This window comes from Cetorhinus maximus, chromosome 12, assembly GCF_964194155.1.
Source record: "Cetorhinus maximus chromosome 12, sCetMax3.hap1.1, whole genome shotgun sequence".
NCBI classification, from domain to species: Eukaryota; Metazoa; Chordata; class Chondrichthyes; order Lamniformes; family Cetorhinidae; genus Cetorhinus; species Cetorhinus maximus.
Genome location: NC_135890.1, coordinates 43,107,608 through 43,131,330, shown reverse-complemented (window position 1 = coordinate 43,131,330; position 23,723 = coordinate 43,107,608). Strand labels below are relative to the sequence as shown.

General features: G+C 42.2%; 1 protein-coding gene across 1 annotated transcript in view; it reads left to right on the top strand.

The window, feature by feature from the left end:
- The window catches only part of LOC144687400 (uncharacterized), a 190,303-nt gene that overhangs the window by 36,203 nt on the left and 130,377 nt on the right, over window positions 1-23,723 (top strand). Inside the window, exons 10-28 of the mRNA XM_078553465.1 lie at window positions 355-475; window positions 574-712; window positions 846-938; window positions 1,025-1,097; window positions 1,178-1,315; window positions 2,360-2,515; window positions 4,464-4,558; window positions 5,785-5,911; window positions 7,729-7,975; window positions 8,065-8,123; window positions 8,233-8,312; window positions 8,676-8,824; window positions 8,916-9,054; window positions 15,509-15,613; window positions 15,730-15,918; window positions 17,686-17,925; window positions 18,007-18,163; window positions 20,711-20,836; window positions 22,091-22,232. Coding sequence (XP_078409591.1) covers window positions 355-475; window positions 574-712; window positions 846-938; window positions 1,025-1,097; window positions 1,178-1,315; window positions 2,360-2,515; window positions 4,464-4,558; window positions 5,785-5,911; window positions 7,729-7,975; window positions 8,065-8,123; window positions 8,233-8,312; window positions 8,676-8,824; window positions 8,916-9,054; window positions 15,509-15,613; window positions 15,730-15,918; window positions 17,686-17,925; window positions 18,007-18,163; window positions 20,711-20,836; window positions 22,091-22,232 — 2,575 coding nt within the window. The remainder of the gene's footprint in view (window positions 1-354; window positions 476-573; window positions 713-845; window positions 939-1,024; window positions 1,098-1,177; window positions 1,316-2,359; window positions 2,516-4,463; window positions 4,559-5,784; window positions 5,912-7,728; window positions 7,976-8,064; window positions 8,124-8,232; window positions 8,313-8,675; window positions 8,825-8,915; window positions 9,055-15,508; window positions 15,614-15,729; window positions 15,919-17,685; window positions 17,926-18,006; window positions 18,164-20,710; window positions 20,837-22,090; window positions 22,233-23,723) is intronic.

The following is a 23,723-nucleotide window of genomic DNA, read 5'->3' as shown; positions in this document are numbered from 1 at the left end:
CTTTCTTACCTTTATGCATCCATCAGCACCTTTTTAGCCCTTACCATGACCATTAACACTCCCTTTGTCCTTTAGTTCATGATATCTTTGTCAATCTCTCCTTTGTCCCCACCTATCGCTGGCTGTCTATCCAGCTTCACCTGCACTACTTCCCTTAAACAGTATAAATTTCATCACATTTCCACTTCTCTTCAGCTCTGAAGAAGGGTCATATGGACTCGAAACATTAACTCTGTTTCTCTCTCCATGGATGCTGTTAGACCTGCTGAGTTTTTCCAGCATTTTCTGTTTTTGTTTCAGATTTCCAGCTTATGCAGTATTTTGCTTTTAACCACTTATTTTGTTCCCTTTCAGGCACTGTCCTTGATAATTTAAGAGGTGGTGACAGATGCATCCGCCAAATGGAATGTCCTTGTGAATATGGTGGAGCAGTATATAACTCTGGGCAAATGAGAAACACTTTCTGCCAGTCATGGTAATGATACTGGTTCAAATATGACACATATCAATAACTTAATGCAAAAACCTTTCAACAAAAATGCCTTGCTATAAATTATTTCATTATACTTTCAGCATCTGCCGAAGTGGAATTTGGGAGTGCACTGATCTTAACTGCCCTGAAATATGTAAGATTGAAGAAGGAACTCATATCACAACATTTGATGGCACTTATTATAATCTGATCGGTGACTGCTCATTCTATGCAATTGTTGTACGTGAGCTTTCTCTGATCAACTGTTTTTAATTGTTGTTATTTAGTTTTTCAAAGAAACTTTTTGCTTTAATATCATACCCCTTGCTTGTCAAAAACATTTCTGGGTTTTGCAATTTTTAATTTTTCACAGACGAAAGACTGGTCAGTAAAAATTGAAATGCATCCATGTCAAGCTGCATACAAACAGACATGTTTACAGCAAGTTGCATACACAAAGTTTCAGGTAAGATTTTTCAACATTATTAATTTATTCACTTTTTGTTTTTATTTCCTGAATGTTATAACATGATTTTATTTTTTCCATTTTAGGATACCTACATATTCAATAATGATGGCACAGTTAACTATAATGGAAATATAATGGGAATTCCTCTTATAAATGGTAAAGTAGTTATCAATCATTCGACATTCCCAGCAATCAAACAAGGCTAAAATGAAGTTAACCTGCCTTTTTTTGTACAGGTGATATAACAATATTTCAACAGTCTTCAATATTCCTTCAAGTATCAACAGCGTCTGGGCTGAAAGTGCAAATACAGATATCTCCCATCATGCAGCTTTACATTTCACTGCCAAGAAGCGCCCAGGGTAGCACAAAAGGTACAACTAACAGTTTGCTTCTGTGAAAACAGCAATTATTGCATTGATGGCTCGATCAGTCCATTAAACTTCCATTTCTTTTTCTAAAGAAATTGGGGGGAAAAAGTGCTCTGGACTGTTTTTGAATCCACTTGATTTTTTTTTTGCCATTTACAACTGCAAGAAGTATCGCACCAATCCTATTCTTCAGTTAAAGAGTTCATCAACCTTCCTCATTTCCTGCATTTATTAGTTTGTTTCCTTGTCCTTGTGTACAGACTAAAGAAAGGGGATTAATGGAACCAAAGAATAAGATTACTAAAGTAACCATGCTGTACCCATGTGATAAGTATGGTTGTTGTCAGGTACAATAACCCAGGCTATAAGAAAATACATTTGATTTTTTTCATCTGTGGTATTGGCCATTGAAATTCTGAAGTTAAATACATATTAAATTTCATGTTTACTAGAAAAAATATCTTCAAAGTTCATAATGCACATCCTTGCAGCAGCACCGTTAAAAGCAGTTTTCATGTTGAGTTGATTTCCTTCTAGCTGATACAGGCATTCAGCAGAAAATTCATTGACTGTGCACATCAGTAGCACTTTTCACATCCATAGGCTAATCACTTTTGTAGAACTTCGACGAGATCCACATTAAACCGTCTGTTAAAATAAGACTTGGAATTATTCCCACAATCTCCTCATGTTGACAATGACCATAATATAAATTGTGAACTAGACTGATCTCACAGGCGTCAGAGGTATTTTAACCTAGACCACCTGTTGGGAAAACGATTTGATCGGATAGAAGCTGGTTTCACATTCTGCCCAATTGTATACTCCAATGACTTCACTGGAGAGTAAAGCTGGCATTGCCCTGATCTTATCAATTTCCCAACTGGCAGGTTAGGTTAAAATTGCCTGTTTATAGAAAACAAATACGTTCTTCTGTAACACTTTAAAGAACTGTTGAGATCAGCTCAATTTTATTCATCCATTAGAACAGGTTACGTATGACCATAACTGCTGTCTTGTGATGACCTGTGCTGTTCTTTCCCCTAGGTTTATGTGGCACCTTCAGTGACAACGCAGATGATGACTTCCTATCTGCAGAGGGCATCGTGGAGCTCACATATGTTGCTTTTTCTAACTCCTGGAGAGAAAACGATGCATGTCCTTTGCCAGAAGTGAATCCTACTTGTGTTAGATCAGAAAATGGTAATTTTGAATAGAAACTTCCTCAAGCTGGTCAAAATAGCTTCTCTTTCCTCATTAGGGTAATTATTCCTCATCCGGCCAGAGTTCACTATACTCACAAATAGCAGCCGCTCTCATCCTCCCCAACCACGCCCCCTCTTCCCAAACACACACACTCCCCCCCGCCCCACCACCTCCCTACCACCCAGAAACACACAATACCCACAACCTGCATTATTAGACAACAAAGATTGATCTGGTCACTTTTATGTAAATTTTTACAGTTAGAGCTATGGATTGGCTCCAATCATCAAAATAGAAGCCAAGAGGCTGAAAAATAAATGACAGTTGAAAATTCAGAGTTTAAGAATACATTGCTAGGGTAAAGTATAGTATGTTAGTTAGAAAAAATATTCATATAAAAGACATTGCGAGAATAGGGTTGAGGAGAGAATTGGAGGGAAAAGGAATGTGATGGAAGCAGAGCTATTGTTCTGTGTCAAGTAGATGGAAATAGACTTATAAATATGGCTTTGAAATAACTAGAACTAAGATGTAAGTTGTCTGTCTTTAGTAACTACTAGAAGGAGGGTGGAGGTCAGCTTTCTATAAACTGGAGCCAGGTCCCATGATCAGGTTGGACAAAATGCAAAAGCGTTCTCCTGAATTATATATGGTCTAAACGGATATCAAACATGTCTCATCAACTGATGTTATTGTAAAGGATGTACCTTTGTGTTCCTGAACCATGTTGTTTGAAGGCTGTTTATTTCAGGGGCTTGTTTTTCTGGGAATATATTTTATTCTTTTTCCCAGAGATCTTTATTTCAGGCTTCAGTTTCTGGTACTTGGATTACACTCGATGGATTGGTATAATAACAGGGCAAATCTATCAAAACTCTGGGCAGATTATTAGATTGTGCAAGAAGCATTTTCTGAAAAGGATATTTTCAATTCTTGCAGATTGATCTAGATTTATTCATTTTTCTAAGTACCTTTCACTATCTGTAATTTCGAGAAGGCAGATTGAAGAACACGAGGGAGATGAGGCCAAATAAAACCGTTAAAAAAGGTTATTTTTTAACCTGTATCATACGAGTGAACAGAATATTCAATCCAATTCATTGAAATTCAATCTAATTCCCAATACTTCTTGTAACATCACAAATAATATATAAATTAACCCCAGCCCCTGATACAGGCCTAATTTACATCAATATCTGTTGAACTGAGTGGCTCTGACTTTAGGAAAAGAGAGTTCCCTAAGTAAATTTTGAAACAAAAATTTCCTGTCGACTACTTCTGTTCCAGCTTGACCAGGTTTGACCTCTGGCCCTACCCAAACTGTGTGTGAGTGACTGGTTAGTTGAAATAACAATGAAAGCTACCTAATTAAGTATCCACTAGCTGTCACCCCTTTCTGTCCTCAAACGAATGAAGCAATTCTGACATTATAGATGTGAATCTTGCTAAGACCTATCAATGACCCCCATTGCCTCAAACTTAAATGGAATATAGGGAAACATATTCTGCTAGCCATCTTGTCTAGTCTTAGTTGCTGGCTCAAATGTGCATTCCCAGATGTGTTGTGTGGATTTAATCCCGATGAGCACTGTACATAATAGGAAGATCTCAATATAAATTAATCCAGAATCCTCCCCCAAGTTTAATAGCTGAGAATGTCAAATTCTGACACTCTGCTGTTGACCAAGGCGTGATAAGCCGGGGCTTTGGTGGTTAGTAGTGATAGTCCGACTATTATGCCAGGTTTTGATTCTGCACTTGCTTGACAAGCCCAGGTGCACATTGTCAACAGTTGTCACTGCACCAATCATGATTTTCTCCTTTTCATTCAGGAAGCAGATGCCAATTTAGTATCCTGAATGACACCCTGCCTGAAATGAAATTGTGCAGTGCAGATCCAATCACTTCATATTTTATATAATCATATCTTACATTTATATTGCAGAAAACTATGCCAAAGAAAATTGTGCGCACTTAAAGGACCCTGTAGGAGTTTTCTCCAAGTGCCATTCTACAGTGGAGTTTGCCAAATATTACGAAGTAAGCCATAATTCTGTATGAACCTTTGCAAATGATAAAATGTCATAATCAAACTAACAGGGTCAAAGTTTCCTCTGAAATTATGGCCTGAATTTTGCATTCCGAGGTTGGGCACATGCCCGGCCCCAATGCATGTAAAATTGCGCGAAATGACGTCGGGCGTGCGTCCCGACATCATCGCACATCTATGCAATATTGAAGTCAGCAGGCACGCCCAAGAGTCGGAGCTGCGCCCACTGACAATGAAAGGGCCAATTAAGGTCATTAAAAAGCCCATTGACAGTGATTTTACATCATCCGTCCACTTTTACAGTTGGCGGACAGGCCGATTGGCCTGACGGGCATCACGTTGTTTCTGCAACCTCGATATCTGGGGACTGATATTTTTTGAGTTCTGCTGTCAGGTGCTTGAATGTGATGCATAGACACGGTTTGCTGCATTTTTTTCTTCTCATTTAATCTGCCCAGGTCTGCAGCTCCCTGAGGCAGCTCCACAGCAACTGTCTGCCTTCATGGAGCCTGCTAGAAGTGCCCACTCGCACCCTCACTTTTTTCAGCGTCTTCCCACTGCCCCCTGGCAGCGCTGAGCCTTTCTCAGTGTGTGTTTCACGCTGGCTGCCCATTAATTGGCCAGCCAGCATGAAATTGTCTTTCAGGGCCAATCGCAGTCGAAAGTTTATTTTGCATCTACTTCCAGGCTCGCCGATTGCCTGTGCCTGATGAGCGCAAGATTCAGGCCTATGTCTAGTTGTCCACAGTTAATATTCAAAATATATTATTGGAATAGGATTTTGTTTGTATTTCTAAATCTAGGGCAGGCTTCAAATAGCAGAGGCCAACCATGGATGTTATCCTCCTTTCTGTCAATCTTGTATGAAGTATCATTTACAATTGGGCTTAAGGCAAAAAAAAGGTTATTAGAACACAAGTGAAGTATAAACATTTCACATTGTTTGAATGCACAAGTCTGATTGGGCTCCTAATCATACCAAGCTACCCATCATCTTAACAATACAACTGAAAGCTATTATACAGAAATTTAAAGTCACATTTCCTTAATGATTCCAATAAAATTTATAGGGTATGGAAATTTCAGGAAATGCATGAATCAATTTGAATAAGAATAATTGTTTCTCTATATAGTTTATAAAGTCATGGTGGTATGCACAATGGAGATGCTTAAAAGTGAACTTTTATAACAATGCGTTTTTTGCTCTGTGTTTTAGATGTGCAAAGTTGCTTCATGTAACTGTGAGAGGGTCAATGACTGTGTATGTGCTGCATTGGGAGCTTATTCTCATGATTGTGCTGCAAAAGGCATCATTCTGAATAACTGGAGAACATCAATTTGCAGTAAGTGATCTGTGGTCATATTTTATGTTATCATCCCAGATAGAGGTGACAGAGCGTTAGGAGCAAGAGTATAGCATGCAGCCCCCCAGGTCTTCTCTATCATTCAATTAGACCATCTGCAACTTGACTTCAATTTCCTAACTTTGCTCTGTTTCCCTTTAGCTGTATTCCCCTAACTCTAGTTCCTTGAGTATACTTGATTTTAATGGCTCCACCATTAGTGGCTGTATCTTCAGCTACATTGAGCTCCTTGAGCTCTGGAGGACCCACCCTAAACCTCTCCGCCTCTCTACCTATCATTCCTCATTTAAGGCGCTGCATAAAACCTGCCTCTTTAACCAAGTTTTTGGCCATCTGCCCTAACAGCTCCTTATTTGGTTCAGTGTCAAATTTTGTTTTATAACATTCCTCTGAAGCGCCTTGGAATGTTTTACTACATTAAAGATATGTGATATAAATAGAAATTGTTCTTATTGTTGTCCCTTTACCTAACAGAAACCTATTGACCTCTGTCTTGAAAGCTTCAATTATCCCACATCCACAGCCTTTATGGAAAGTGGGTGTTAACCTTTGAATGACAATGCACCATTATTTTAATGGGTAGTATGCAATGAGTTTATACACTTTTTCTGCATAATCATATTTACTTTTAACAATCCGGAAGGGTGCCTTATCTCTCCAAAGGGGTACCCTGGCTATCCAAATGAATCCACCAAGTTTCAGACCTCCCAATACTTGGTCTAATCTGCACATGTCAGGTTCACACTCCTGGCCTACCAACTTCCCACTTCAGTGAAGGCAGCTGATGATTTAACTACCCAGCTGCCTCTGTAAAACATGCATGCACAAACCATGGCCCAACTCCGGCCTCACCCGCGTGAAAATAGGAAGTGCCATGTTTGGGGGCGGGACTTAGGATTCCTGGGCTCGTCCACCTTTTTTGCCATGTCACAGAGTCTCTCGGTCATGGAGAAAATCTGGGCCTTAGTAACTATCGTGTAAACATGAAGAGGCTTGACAGGTTGTTTCCCCTGGATGAGGAATCTAGAACATGGTGGCACAGCCTCCAGATAAGGGAATCAATCACTTAGGACTGAGCTGAGGAGAAATTTCTTTACTCTTGAGGATTGAGAATCTTTGTCTACCCCAGAGGGTTGTGGATGCTCCGTTGTTGACTGAGATTGATAAATTTTTGATCTTTCAGTGAATCTAGGGATATGGAAAGTGGGCAGGGAAGTGGAGTTGAGGTGGAAGATCATCCATGATTGTGCTGAATGGTGCCGCGGGCTCGAGGGGCTGAATGGTCAACTCTTGCTTCTATTTCTTATGTTCCTATATTGATCAAATGAAAGCTTGCAGTTGGCGTATTTGGGACACTCTCATGATGGATAATAGAAGTAGCGGATCTGCACGTAACAATACTGAAGGAAAATGTTTTAAAGAAACATGACACTGTATGACCACTTTCTTTTCTGTTAATTATTAAGTAGGCTTAATGATATCATTACTAACGTTATGGCATCTTTTATGACAGAAAGTAACTGAAACGGTGTAGTATCCTTAGAAAAGTTGTTTCACTCCTAATTATCAAACAGAGAACTCTATTAAAGTGTTGCCACAGAAATATAAAAAATATTGCTGCCATATGAATTTTTAAACTGTAGTTAAGTTGGCGAACATTATATCCATTATATTAAACCTTTGTCATGTATAAAATATTTTGATTAATTAGCAAAGCATTTTTCAGGATTCAGCTGCACTTAGGAATTGTGGCTAAAATAAAATAGCTGATGTGAAATTCTCCCTTTTTGTTGAAGGGGTGACCTGCCCGAGCACCCAGGTTTTTCAGTACAACATGACAGCCTGTAACCGTACCTGCAGATTCCTGTCAAAACCTGATATCACATGTGGGGTCCAGGATGTTCCAGTTGATGGTTGTGGCTGCCCTGAGGGAAAGTACATGAATGACAATGGACAATGCGTGAGCAGATCAGAATGCCCGTGTTATGTTGCTGGTTTGACCGTGCAAAAAGGGCAACTTATTAATATAAATGGAGTTCAATGGTGAGCACTCTTATTTTGCTCGGCACAATTTGAATCAAGCAATTAAGTGTAAGCAGCCATAAAATAACCAACTGCAATTTTTCTCTCAGTTTCTGTGTCGATGGAGTCCCTTCCTGCCCTGGTGTAGTTAGTGCATCTATCCCACAAGGTAGACAATTGTTCAATCTCTGTTAAAACCATTAAGATACAAAATTTAAATTTAAAATAAATTTAATAAGTAATAATTGTTTTACAATAAATATTATTCATTTCTTTAGATTGCAGAGGAAAACTATTTTCAAGCTGCAGCGATACCAGTACATGTAAAAGGACGTGTCAAACTCTAAACAAACCATGCGTAAGTGACCATAAACCTGTACCTTTCTGGTGTTACTATGTCATAATTTATAGGCCAGTGAGTTCAATATTTCCATTAAGGTAAAGTTATGTTTGACAGGGTCAACTATATAACATATGAAATGATCAATTCTAGGTGCTACGCCATATATACTATACTCTGTGGCTTCCAATTAAATTTATAACACAGAGCAAGAGAGTGTGGTTCTACACAGTCATAGTTTGTGGATTTTTTTTACATAACTAAAAATGGAGCTATAGTATAAGATTTTAACTTTGTTGATGGTTAATCCATATATGTTGTACATTGGTATGATTTATCACCAATACTGCCAATTGATAACGTGTTCTCTCTTTTATAAAGCCAAGTCCTTGTGTACCCGGCTGTGTGTGTTCTGAAGGTTTGGTGGAAGATTACAATGGAAATTGCATTCCACCAGAACTATGTCCTTGTTCATTTGGTGGTGAAATCTTCAGTTCTGGAGAAACAATCGAAAGTGACTGCAATAATTGGTGAGCTTATATAAATATTACAATGAATAATAACTATAAAAACAATATCTGTACAAAATTGAACAACATCAATCTGCACTCTATATTGCAGCACATGCAATGGCGGATCATGGGAGTGTACTAATGAACAATGTCCAAAGACCTGCTTAGTTTATGGAGATGGTCACTTCATAAGCTTTGACGGAAGAAGATATAGCTACGATGGCAACTGTGAATACATCCTTGCTGAGGTAAGCTATTGTGAACCACATTTATGATTGCAGCTTCATTGGTAATCCTATCTTAGTTTGACATGTATTTCACTTACTATCCTACAGTTCTGTCTTCTACAGATTGAATTGCTTAGAAAAACTTGTCGGTAGACTCTGGCAATTTAATAACTCCCTAACAACACTGTGGGTGTAATTACACTGCACGGACCACTGTGGTTCAAGAATGCGGCTTACCACAACTTTCTCAAAGGCAATAAATGCCGGCTGAGCCAGTGACGCCCACATCTCCCATGAATGAATAATAATATGTGATTGACATTGATTAACATTGTAATTATTTAATCCTCTCAATGTAAAATTAAAATGAAGCAAAGATATAATGATGGCGATAGACTCTTAAATACTGAGTGATGTCTAGAAAGTAGGAATTGAACAGTGCTGAGGAGGGTGATAAAGAGACAGGTAACTTGTTACACAGGGTGATGATAAATCTGAATATGTGACTACATTTGTATCAGCAGAAGTGCTTTTGAGTGTAATCTGAAAATATCTCACATTTTGCATTTGCACTGTACTTGAGTGTTGATGAGTTCTGTTGTTTAAAGTCCAATCACTGTTATGACCATGATGGTTAATACATCAGAGCTATGTGTGGGTAATTTAATACCCTGTGCTCCATTATTTTTACCTCACCAATTTTCTTCCCATTGCTGTTGCAGACACTGCCGCCCTACTGTGGTGCCTTTTCAATAGGCCCTCCCTGGTACTTTATTCAGCTGGCAATTTGCAAACTCTAATAGGCTCTGTGACCACAAAGGTATCATACCTGAGTCTGATCCTATTCTCAGCTCATGTTCACACAAGCCCACTTCCAGCAGGCATCCCAGTGTGGTAATCATGCCTGGGAATGCCTACAAACATGCCCCTAAATTGCTGCTAGGATGTAAATGTGACAGGCAGACAAAGCCTAACAAAAATCTTTCAATCAGATCTTCTAAAGTGAGAGCAATGCTTCAGCAAACTTAGCAGTGATTTTTAAGGTGCTGGCTGCCACTTAGGGCCCCCAGAATCGCTAAATACAGCCCTGTCTCTTCCCATTTCTACATCCTTACATCTGCTTGAGAGCAGTGTGACAACAACAAAAACAGAGCACCTTTAACATAGTACAACATCACAAGGTGCTTCACAGGAGCACAATAAAGCAAAAGGAGATATTAGGACAAAGCTGGGTCAAAGAGATCAATATGTTTTAAAGAGCATCTTAAAGGAGCAAAGAAAGGTAGACAGATGGAGAGGTTTAGGGGGGGAATTCCAGAATTTAAGGGTCTTGGCAGCTGAAGGCACAGCTTATGGTGGAGAGTCTAAAAGTGGGGTTGCTGAAGAGGTGAGTGTTGTAAGGTTGTTTGGTGTCTCACAGAAAGGTCTGGAAGCTTGTCTGACTAAACATAAGCTGTTTATTGATAATCCATAACTATGTAGACCCAAGGTACTGCCATGCATAGGTGCTGTCTCCATGCTGGAGCTTTCCAGACTCTACTACACACACAGTCTACTGTCATGTGACTCTCAGATGGTGGAATTTGAATTCAATAAAAATCTGAAAATAAAAGTCTAATGATGACCATGAATCCATTGTCGATTGTTGTAAAAACCCATCTGATTCACTAATGCCCTTAGAGAAGGAAATCTGCTGTCCTTACCTGGTCTGGCCTACATGTGATTCCAGACCCACATCGATGTGGTTGATTCTTAAATGGCACAGCAAGCCACTCAGTTGTATCAAACAAATACAAAGTCTCAAAAAAGAAATGAAACTGGATGGACCACCTGACATTGACATAGGCACTGGAAATGACAAAGGCAAACTCAGCCGTGTCAACCCTGCAAACTCCTATTTACTAACATCTCTGGGGGCTAGTGCCAAAATTGGGAGAGCTGTCTCATAGACTAGTCAAGCACAACAGCCTGACATAGTCACACTCACGGAATCATACCTTACAGACAATGACCCAGACACCAGCATCACCATCCCTGGCTATGTCCTGTCCCACCGACAGGACAGACCCAGCAGAGGTAGTGGCACAGTTGTATACAGTCGTGGAGGAGGTGCCCTGGGAGTCCTCAACATCAACTCCAGACCCCATGAAGTCTCATGGCATCAGGTCAAACATGGGCAAGGAAACCTCCTGCTGATTATCACGTACTGCACTCCCTCAGCTGATGAATCAATGCTCCTCCATGTTGAACACCAATTGGAAGAAGCACTGAAGGTAGCAAGAGCGCAGAATGTACTCTGGGTGGCTCGGTAGCACCACTACTGACTGAGCTGGCCGAGTCATAAAGAACATATCTGCTAGATTGGGTCTGTGGCAGGTGGTGAGGGAACCAACAAGAGAGAAAAACATACTTGACCTTATCCTCACCAACCTGCCTGCAGATACATCTGTCCATGACAGTATCGGTAGGAGTGACCACCGCACAGTCCTTGTGGAGACAAAGTCCCGCCTTCACATTGAGGATACCCTCCGTCGTGTTGTCTGGCACTACCACTGTGCTAAATAGGATAGATTTCGAACAGATCTAGCAACTCAAGACTGGGCATCCATGAGATGCTGTGGGCCAACAGCAGCAGCAGCAGCAGCAGCAGCAGCAGCAGTACTCGAACACAATCTGTATCCTCATGGCCCGGCATATTCCCCAGTCTAACATTACCATCAAGCCAGGGGATCAACCCTGGTTCAATGAAGAGCAGCACCAGGCATACCTAAAAATGAGGTGTCAACCTGGTGAAGCTATAACACAGGACCACTTGTGCGTCAAACAACATATGCAGTAAGTGATAGACAGAGCTAAGTGATCCCACATCCAATGGATCAGATCTAAGCTCTGCAGTCCTGCCACTACCAGACTGGTGGTGGACAATTAAACAACTCACTGGAGGAGCAGGCTCCACAAACATCCCCATCCTTAATGATGGAGGAGCCCAGTACATCAGCGCAAAAGATAAGGCTGAAGCATTTGCTACAATCTTCAGCCAGAGGTGTCAAGTGGATGATCCATCTCGGCCTCCTCCGGAGGTCCCCAGCATCACAGATGCCAGTCTTCAGCCACTCCATGTAATATCAAGTAATGGCTGAAGGCCATTTGTGCAAATGCTATGGGCCCTGACAACATTCTGGCAATAGTACTCCAGTGCTCCACTTGTGCTCCAGAACTTGCCGTGCCCCTAGCCAAGCTGTTCCAGTACAGCTACAACACTGGGATCTACCCTGCAATGCGGAAAATCGCCCAAGTATGTCCTGTGCACAAAAAGCAGGATGAATCTAACCTGGCCAATCACAGCCCCATCAGTCTACTCTCAATCATCAGTAAAGTAATAGAAGAGGGTATCAACAGTGCAATCAAGCGGCACTTGTTTAGCAATAACTTGATCACTAATAACCTGCTCATTAATGCCCAGTTTGGGTTCCGCCAGGGCCACTCAGCTCCTCACCTCATTACAGCCTTGGTTCAAACATGGACAAAAGAGCTGAATTCCAGAGGTGAGGTGAGAGTGACTGCCCTTGACAACAAGGCCGCACTGACCGAGTGTGGCATCAAGGAGCCCGAGCAGAACTGGAGTCAATGTGAATCAGGGGGAAACTCTTCATTGGTTGGAGTCACACCTAACACAAAGAAAGATGGTTGCGGTTGTTGGAGGTCAGTCATCTCAGCTCCAGGACATCACTGCAGGAGTTCCTCAGGGTAGTGTCCTCAGCCCAACCATCTTCAGCTGTCTCATCAATGACCTTCCTTCCATCATAAGGTCAGAAGTGGGGATGTTCCCTGATGATTGCACAATGTTCAGCACCATTTGTGACTCCTCAGATACTGAAGCAGTCCAAGTCCAAATGCAGCAAGACCTGGACAATATCCAGGCTTGGGCTGACAAGTGGTAAGTAACATTCGCACCACACAAGTGCCAAGTAATGACCATCTTCACCAAGAGAGGATCTAGCCATCGCCCCTTGACATTCAATGGCATTACCATCACTGAATCCTCCACTATCAACTTCCTGGGGGTTACCATTGACCAGAAACTGAACCGGACTAGCCATATAATTACTGTGGCTACAAGAGCAGGTCAGAGGCTAGGAATCCTGCAACAAGTAATTCACCTCCTGACTGCAAAGCCTGTCCACCATCTACAAGGCACAAGTCAGGAGTGTGATGGAGTACTCTCTACTTGCCTGGATGAATGCCGCTCCCTCAACACTCAAGAAGCTTGACACCAACCAGGACAAGGCAGCCCACTTGATTGGTACCGCATCCACAAACATTCACTCCCTCCACCACTGATGCACAGTAGCAGCGGTGTGTACCATCTACAAGATGCAGCGCAGGTATTCACCAAGACTCCTTAGTCAGCACCTTCCAACCCCACGATCACTACCATCTAGAAAGACAAGGGTAGCAGATAGATTGGAACACCACCACCTGGAAGTTCCCCTCCAAATCACTCGTAATCCTGACTTGGAAATATATCGCCGTTCCTTCACTGTCGTTGGACCTAAATCCTGGAACGCCCTTCCTAACAGCACAATGGGTGTACCTACACCACGTGGTTCAAGAAAGCAGCTCACCAGCACCTTCTCAAAGGCAACTAGGGATGGGCAATAAATGCTGACCCAGCCAGCAAAGCCCACATCCCGTAAATGAATTTTAAAAAAAGTGGTCCCCAAATGTTAAGATCCCGTGAAGGACTTTCATGAAAATGTCAAACCTTGTGAGCCTCCCTTGTAAAAATAAACAGTTTCCAGGATTTTCTCCCTTACTTGAGTATGGTAAGCTTTGGAGTGGCGATTTTTTAAAACTCGTCTATTTTTCAGTTATTGGAGCTGCTTTTGATCCCCAACAACCTCGTGGTTCAAAAAGCCGCCAAAATCCACGAGGTTTGAGGGGCAGAAGCAGCAATTGAGTGCACTAGATTGAAGTTAATTTTTGCGCGACAAGTCACTTAATAATTTTTGGAAGCTGGGGTTTGAGGGGTTGAAGCAGGACTCGGGAGGGGAGGCTGAAAGTGGGAACAAATACCAGCTACTGTGGGGGGTGGTGGTGGGCTCAGCGTTATTTAACTGTCAAGATCCAGCAGCCAGACCACCACAGACTTTTTTTAAAAATCAGAAGCATCCAGTATTGGAGCGCCCCCCCACCCCCCCCACCCCCGTCAGTAGCTGGTATTTGTTCCCATTTTCAGCCTCCCCTCCCAAGTCCTGCCTCAACCCCTCAAACCCCAGCTTCCAAAAATCATTAAGTGACTTGTCGTACAAAAATTAACTTCAATCTAGTGCACTCAATTACTGCTTCTGGCCCTCAAACCTCTTGAAATTTTGCTGCTTTTTGAACCACGAGGTTGTTGGGGATCAGAAGCGGCTCCAATAACTGAAAAAAAGACGAGTTTAAAAAAACCGGCACTCTAAAGCTCACCTCACCTTCAGGGTTTCAGACGGGAGGTTGCAAGGGGAAGGCAAACGACTCCGAAGCACACCCGGCCACCAACGACTCTCCAACTGCAAGTCTTGCCACAAGCTTCCATATACGATACACTGTACTGGCCAATGAATACTGCTATTCAGAACAGCAACAATCATTGTCCAAGTAGCATGTCAATTGGGGTGGTCTTCCGATCCATAGTGGCAGGCTACTCCACCAACTAAGTCACTTCTAGGTCGTCCATTGTGGTATTTTTCCCACGGATCCCTGAAACATTTTACAAACCCACAGGGTGTTCACCTACCCCGTTTTGGGAACCAGTGTTCTATATTGTATGAGGGGTGGTACTGTTCTCCAGTCGCACATTAACCCTTGGTCTGCAGGACATCCTTATATGACAGTCAGAATTAGTGGAGCGCAAATATCTTGGAGAGTTGTGCGGCCGGAAGAAATTACAGAGACAGGGAGGGGCAAGGTCGTGGCAGAATTTGAGAACTAGGATGAGAATTTTAAAATGGAGGCATTGTGTAACCACAAGCTAATGTAGGTCAGTGAGCACAGATTTTTATTGTGTGAGATTTAATGCAAGTTGGGAAAGGGCAGCAGAACTTTGGGTGAACTGAAGTTTGCGAAGGGTAGAATGGATGGCCGGCCACAATCCTAAAGATGGCTTGGATGAAGGCTTCAACAGCGGATGAGCTGAGGCAAGGCCAGAGTAAGGCAAAGTTAGGGAGGTGGAGATAGGTGGTCTTGGTGATGGTGTAAAAATGCAGCCACAAGCTCATCTCATGAGAAATAGGAGGGGACCAAGAATAGATCGTTGGGGGTGGAATGGAAGCAGGAAGAGAAGCCATTTAGGTGTTTCTCTGGCTATGACTAGATGGATAAAAATGTGTTTCTTATATTGACAGGTTAGAAATTAGACTTGAATTGTTCAACTGGCAGACATTTCAGATTACATGTTGAGGTTCCAAAATCACTCAAATCATTTTAATTTTAGGACCAATGTCATGGAGCAATTGGTACATTCCAAATACTAACAGAGAGTGTTCCCTGCTGTGAAAATGGAGTGACGTGTTCAAGGAATATCAGAATTTTACTTGAGGTATGTGTTTTGATTTATAGTTATTTAAAAGCTTCTGTCAGTCATTAGGCACAAGGCCTGATCTGAAATTATTATGCATGTTATAAACTGTTTGCTTTTCAAATGTGTTCTTACAGAATAGAGAACTAATTCTCTTGAGTGGAAATGGAGTAACTGAGGTGTCTCTTGGCCAAACCCAGTGCACAGACAATTTCTATTCACTTCACACCGTGGGACTTTATTTAATCCTGACATTTTCTAATGGGATCACTGTGATATGGGACAAGCATACAAGACTGTCAATCACACTGGATGCAAGATGGAAGGTAATTAAGCAGGGTTTGGAAATTAAGACCTTTCCCTCATATCTGCTCATCAGTAGAAGAAACATAATCAGAAACTGGAATTAAATGTGAGGCCTGATTAATTTAAACAACAAAAATGGTTTATGATATCTGTTTATCTGAACACAGTGAAAAAAGTAGAAAGGAAAGATGGAGCAATTTCTGGAAAGCCTGCTGCAGCAGGGAGCAATGGCTGGGAGGAGCAGGCCAGAGTTTGTGGAAGCAGGGCAAATACACTTCAAAAAGACGACAGCATAGGGTCGATAATAACAGTGAGGAATGGTTTGGGTATTAATTTCCTTTTTAGTAATCTGATGATCAACCTCAGGTCAGCTGGTAGCACTCTTGCCTCTGAGCAGAAGATTGTGAGTTTGTGTCACACTCCAGAAATTGAGCACAGAAATCTAGACTGACATTCTAATGCAGCACTGAGACAGTGCTGCATTGTCAGAAGTGTTGTCGAAGTGTCCCGACCCGATCTGATTAACTCCCAACCTGACAACCTCTTTTGCCTGACCCATCTACCCAACTCAGCAACCTACCCATTTCCATCTTACTCATTTTCCACTCTACCCACCTGCCACCCTACACACCTACCACCTTACCACTTCACCTGCCTGTCATCATGCTACCCTCCCCACCTGTTATTCTGTCACCCTACCTACTTGCCATTGTAACCCCTTACCCACTTACCTCACCCACCTTATCCCCTTACCCACTTTTCTTCTCTCCGTAGCTTTTCAGTGAAGCTCTGGGACATTTAAACTATTTACTTAGCAGAATATGGCAGCCAGTGCTGTTAAAAGGGCTTGTAGAGTTCTTTCACTAATTAAAGCTCTGAGATTTCTTACGCTGAGTTCTGTAGATTCTCCAATGGAAGATTGTCCAGAAAACTCGGGAGGAAGTGCAGTGGATTTTTTTTTTGCCTGATTAGGGTTGTAAATAGGGATTCCGATCGTGATCGGAAGATTTGGACCAATACTTGTCAATCTCCTGTGGAACTGCAAACAAGGAGTTGAGAGCATGTCAGTTGAGTCAGTTGAAGGTTGGGGGTTGGTTAGAGGCTGATAATTGGAAGGATATTTGGATCAGGGTATGTAGGCATGAATCTTTATCCATTTTAAAGTTGTATATTTGCCTTTATATTTCCAATTTAAATTCCTATGTTCACATTTATCATAGAAACTGTTCGTATAAAATTGTCACGCTATATTAACAAAGAGGCCACTCCACTGAAATATTAATTCATCCTACAGTCCCCTCCTTACATGTCCAGTTGTTCCCTGAACACATTCACTGCCATCAATCTTTCCAGAGGTTGATCAGATCAGAGTATTGATCACTTGCGAAGAAGCAAAGAGCTTGCATTCTGTAGCACCTTTCACAACCTCAGGCCTCTCCAAGGTGCTCTGTAGACAATGAAGCACTTTTTAAAGGGTATCACTGTTGTAAGTAAGATCTTTATGATGCTCCACCCACTCCATGCCAGTGGTATGCTTTGGAGCAGACAGAGGCTCTGCTCCCAAAACAAGGCTGCGTATAAAGTCCAGGCCTGGGTGTAGCTGTGTCCCCAGGGTGTTTGTGACCATTCCGGACACTCCTGCCAGAACTGTAAGGGGATTCCGCTAGCAGGATTGATCATTTCTGGGGCTTGTGTTTGATCTTGGGCAAACTTGGAAAGAATCGTTGAACATGCATTATGCTTTCATAATCGTAACCATTGGTTTGATTCTCTTTTGCACACTTAAGAATAAAGTTTGTGGCCTTTGTGGAAATTTCAATTGTGACATTGAAGACGATTTGACAACGAAAGGAAACTATATAGTGACCAGCTCTGTGGAGTTCGGGAATAGTTGGAAGACGACACAGTCCTGCTCTAATGCAGTAAATCAAACTTTCCCTTGCGATAGAAATCCATATTGTTTTGCATGGGCTCAGAAGAGATGCACTATAATTAAAGGCGCAGTCTTTCAAGCTTGCCATAAAAAGGTAAGATGGTGAACAATTAGAAAGAGATATAAAACTCTTACAAAGCCTGTTTGTGATTCTGACACTCTGCTACTTTGTCAGGTTGACCCCACCCCATACTATGATGCGTGTGTTCAAGAAGCTTGTGCCTGTGACTTGGAAGGGAAATATCTGGGTTTCTGCACGGCTGTTGCAGTGTATGCAGAAGCTTGTAACAGAGCTGATGTTTGTATTCGCTGGAGAACACCAGACCTGTGTCGTAAGTCTACATTTTTGTATTCCTTGTTTTGAAGAATTACAGTGTAAGCATTCATTAAGCACGCATTTGTCGGCTTGTAGTTTTGCAGGAAAGCATTTTTTGCTGGGTGTTTAAATTAGGGGCTTTTTGCTGTTGTTTGTAACCTATGTCATTTTGTACAATACTGAGATTGTAACAAACAATGTTTTCCTCTTCAAATTCCCATCTTTTCAGTCATAAAATTGCTTCTACTAGAGCCTAATGGGCCGGACATTTTGGGACAATTGATTACAAACATATGAATTAGGAGAAGGAGCAGGCCACTCGGCCCCTCGAACCTGCTCTACCATTCAATAAGATCACGGTTGGTCTGGCTGTAACTTCAACTCCATTTGAACCCTATATCAGCAGTTGCCCTTTGTCTCAGAATGGCCAGCACTTCTGTCACCTCCTTGTGTTTCCATCCAGTCAACCAAATGCAGTTCAGCACTCCTGCACACTTCTATAATTAGATTCACCACACACAATGCACTTACTCAAAACTTTTCACTGAGCAGTGTCTCTCCACCCTGTTGCTTTATGCCAAATCTGAAATATTTGCTTTATTTAATGTCCTTGCCTGTTTGCATAATCAGAGCAGCTGCATGGCTCCACCATCCATTCCCTGTACTCCCAGTGTCCTAGAACACGAGAATGATTTCATACTTCATCACAAATATCATTGTAATTGCTGCTACACACAAAATAACACGAGTGAGCTTTGTTGGATGATGATATTGGTCCTCATGCTGTTTCTCCTTTGCCTACCTGAATACCTTAAGGCACTCCATCTATCAACCTGATCTTTTAGAAACAGGGGAGCAATTTAGTATCAGTCACTAATAAGACTCAAACTGTGCCCAAGCATAAGTGTCCAAAAGTGCAGGCCAATGATCAGCATGTTTAAGATGATAATAGAGTGACCTGGATTTTTGTTTTCAAGTCGGGAGCAAAGAGTTGAGAAAATTCCCCATTCCATAAACCCGACTAGGCAGGAAGTGCCCTGAGTGGTCTAATTTTTGTTCTGAGGGGTGGGGGTGGATAAGGGAGTTAAAGGGAATCAGGCCCGCCGCCCCCGGAAACACTACAGAGGCAGCATAGGAACTGCAAGATGTGGAGTGGTAAAAGCTGGCCGCTATGATCTGGGGCTTTGTCCCAACTTAGATTTTTTTAAAAACAGGACTCCAGCCCTCAACCCTCGCCGCCCACACACTCCTCATGCCCCATTAATGCCAACCCATGCCACCTCATGCCCCTTACCAACCTCCTATGGATCCTCATGCCATCCATGCCAACACATGCCCCTCTGCCGACCCCCATGGCTCCTCATACCCTCCATGTCAACCTATGCTCCTGTACCCACAATATGGCCGTATATAGCCCCTATGCCAACTTAGTGCCAACTCATGTTGACCTATGCCCTCAGCCACAACCCTTTTCCCTTTTATCCCCCCATGCCAACTCACCCAGTAGTCATCATGAGCAGACCTCAGCATCCATGCTGAGATTAAATAAAATAAAGTTCTGTGTCTATTGATGACTTCACTATTTAAAAAAAACTCTTGTTGATTAAAAAAAAACATTCACTACATTTAAATTCCTTCAACTACTTAATTCTTTATCAAAATAATCATTTTCTTCAAGTACTTAATCCCTTGCAAAAACAAGCTTTTTTTATGTATAGACCCATATCAAAGACTTTATAACCACTTGGAGCTGCCAATCAAATTGTGAACTGACAGGCATCCAACTGTGATAATGATAGGGTGTGAAATCAGGCATGCAGCACAAATCCCATAATGATAACCCCCAGGCTTATGTCAACAGACAGAGTGAAATAGCAAGAACTGATTTCTTTTTATTCTACAGTCTATTTTTTTTTAACTTAAAGGCCAGGTGATTTAAAAGCCTTGATAGCTTGAAAGTTACAATAGGATTTAAATGCCTTGGCCGCTTAACAGTTCCAATAAGTTTATCCACTTTATGCACACATTCATGTCCAATTTTAACACTCCTAAAGGGCACTTGACCTCTCCCGGGGGCATCTTACCTCTCCCAAAGGACACCTTATCTCTCCAAAAGGGAACACTCCTCCCAAAGGTGCCCATGGACTTGTCCAGAAGTGTCCCTTACCCCTCCAAAAGGTTACCCTGCCTCTCCAAAGAGCTCTAGACCTTCTCCTGAAAAGCATAAAGCCCACAAGTTGTGTTTTGGATATCCCACTAGCGAAACTTGGGCCTGTTTGAAGGTAGCTGCACATTTACATCCGCAGCTGCCTCAGTGACCTGCGGATGTGCAAACTACAACCCGCCCCCGCTCCCCCTCCACCCATGGTGAGTGCCGAGTTTGTGGGCGTGACTTCTGGACTTCGGGCTACAGCGCCATTTTGGCTAAGCTGGAGACCCTTGTTCTCCACACGAAAATTCAGACAAGCATGTACTTGGCGTGGACGTTTCAAATTTTGTTTGATTTAGAAACTGAATGAATGACCAATGATCACATTTTAATTGTTTCTGTTTTACTTTGCAGCTATATATTGTGACTATTATAATGTACCTGGTGAATGCAGCTGGCATTATCATCCATGTGGAACATTAACAACACAAACATGCTCAGACCACTACATTGGAAAGAAGTTCTCTGCTGACCTTGAAGGTTGTGTTTAGATTATATTCAATCAGATATTAAGATGTTTTTCCAAAACATTTTAAAAATATCTTTTAATATGAGGCTGACTGAGATTTCTGCTGTAATATTAATTGATTAATTAAGTTTCTTCAATTAAATCTGTACATTTTGATGAAGATTCATAAAGAACCAGACTTTCTAATGATCAGTGGTCCATAAAAGGAGAGATTTTCTGTTTTTTTCAATCCCATCCCATGCACAGACAAGAAGCAGAAATCGAGAAATCGCACATCCCAGCCCCAGCAGTCTCCTTGCACTCCAATGTATGCTGGAAATCTCTCTAAGATTTTGGTAGGAAGAACATGGAAAGACAATATAAAATAAGGGGTACAATTTTAAAGGGGGTGCAAGAGCGGAAGGACCTGGTCATAAGTTATTGAAGGTAGCAGGACATGTTGAGAGAGTGGTTAATAAAGCATAAGGCATACCAGGCTTTATTAATAGGGGCATAAAGTACAAGTGAAAGAAGGTTATGTTGAACTAGTATAAGACACTGGTGCGACCTCAGCTGGAGTATTGCATCCAGTTCTGGGTGCCACACTTTAGGAAGATGCATCGGAGAGAGTGCGGAAAAGATTCATGAGAATGATCCAGGAATGAGGAATTTCAGGTATGAAGATAGGTTGGAGAAGTTAGGACTGTTTTCCTTGGGGAAAAGAAGGCTGGGAGGAGATTTGATTGAGGTGTTCAAAATCATGAGGGGACTGGACAGAGTAGACAGGGAGAAACTGCCCCACTCATGAAAAGATCAAGAACAAAAGAGCACAGATTTAAAGTAATTGACAAAAGAAGCAAGAGTGATATGAGAAAAAACGTTTTCATACAGCGATTGGTTAAGGACTGGAAAGTACTGTCTGGGAGTGCAGTGGAGACAGGTTCAATCGAAGCATTCAAAAGGGAACTGGACTGTTATCTAAAAAGGAAAAATGTACAGGGTTATTGGGAGAAGGTGGGAGAATGGCACTAAGTGAATCGCTCATTCGGAGAGCTGGAGCAGACACAATGGGCCAAATGGCTTCCTGTGCCATAACGATTCTGTGATTCTGTGAAGATATGTCTGTGTGTTGTAAAGAATAAAGATTTTTGATGATATGAATATAAAGCTCAGAAATATGCTGGTGCTGAATAATGTGCTGTACATTTTCTGCTTTTACTCAAGATGCCCAGCATTCACAGACTTTCTGTTTATCTTCATGGTGATTTTATTTCTCACTGTTTTAGGTTGTTATGCCAAATGCCCAGAAAGTGCTCCTTATTTGGATGAAAATACAATGAAGTGCGTTACATTATCTCAGTGCACTTGTTATTATGGTGGGAAAATATTGCAACCTGGTGAAACAACATGGAATTCCTGTGAAATATGGTACAGTGTCCATATTAATGCATTTTATTTCTTTGATCAAAATTTTCGTGCTTAAAGCAAGCATTTTAATTGGAATGCATATGGATCTTGAATCCTTTTTTGGTCAAATCACTCGGTTATAAATGTTGTAAAGAATCACCCCTAATAAGCTGACTTTCATTCCATTTCTAAGACAGGAGAGATTTTTCTGACAACCACAACCAAACCAGTTCAAACTCAAACATGTTTGTGATTGACATAGTTCAGATCTGGATTAATTGTATAAGAAAATTTGGAGCTACAATATGGTTTAATAAAATAAAAGCAACTTTATGAATTTCAAATTGAAACAGTAGCTTATTAAATGGATATTTTGATAATTAAAACACAAAATACATCTTACTATAGTTTCTGAACGAAACTAATACCCATCACCTCTGTCATTGCCTAGTAAATTGCCATTAAGGTCCTTACTCTTACTTTAAAATTCCACCACAGTCTCCCTCCTACCTTCTTCTCTGATTCCCTTCTGCGATTTATACTTTTCCTTAGGGCAGAATTTTCCGTGGAGAGGGGGAGCGGGAGTGGGCGTGGGTGTGGGCGGGCGCGGGCCCAATTGCCGCCCGCGATCGGGTCCGCACCGCCATTTTACACGGGCAGTCCAATTAAGGGCCGCCCAGCATATTTACCAACTCCCGTGGATAGCGGGAGTGTGCGGGCAGCGGCGGGTGTGCATAGACCACCGGGTTCAATGGCGATCCGGCAGTCTGTTTAAAGGAAGGCCTGGCAGCCTTTTGTAGGCTGGTGAAAATGGCCAGTTCAAGTCCACAGCAGAGGGGTTCGGGTGAGCAGGCCAGACTGCAGGGCAGGGCAGAGGAGCAGGCCAGGCTGGAGGGTAGGCCAGTGTGCCCCTCGTTTTTCTGATGACTGCCTTGCTGCCCTCCTCGAGGAGGTGGCAGCATGGCGGGAGGTATTGGTCCCCTCGGATGGGAGGAGGGGGCCGCCCCACATGACCAAACGTGCCTGGGAGGAGGTGGCGGAGGTGGTGAGCTCCCGCGATGTGGTGCGGTGCACCTGGACCCAATGCCGTTAGCGTTTCAATGATTTGTTGCGCTCTGGAAGGGTGAGTACCATGTTGGCATTGGGCATTTAACCCAGCAGTTAGCCTTACCCTCTGAGGCATCCCCCCAAGTCTTACTATTGTGACCGCATTGAATCATGTAGGGCATTTTTCTTTTGCTGGGTGGGCAAGCAGATAGTGCCCATGCTGAGGTCAGCCTGAGTGGTTCATGAGGAGATGAGTTCTCCCCCGCACCATGTGTTGCTCTTAGTCGCACATGACTAGCCTGGGGGCAACCTGCAGCGAGATGCAGCTAGGCGCATACTCAGAACTCCAACACATCCTATTCACGGTGATGAGATGGCAGAAGGGGAACCTCAACAGTGCCGTGGCCAAGAACCATCTGCTGCACTGTATGCTGCACGTAGTTGCGCCTCCTTGCTATGGGAGCA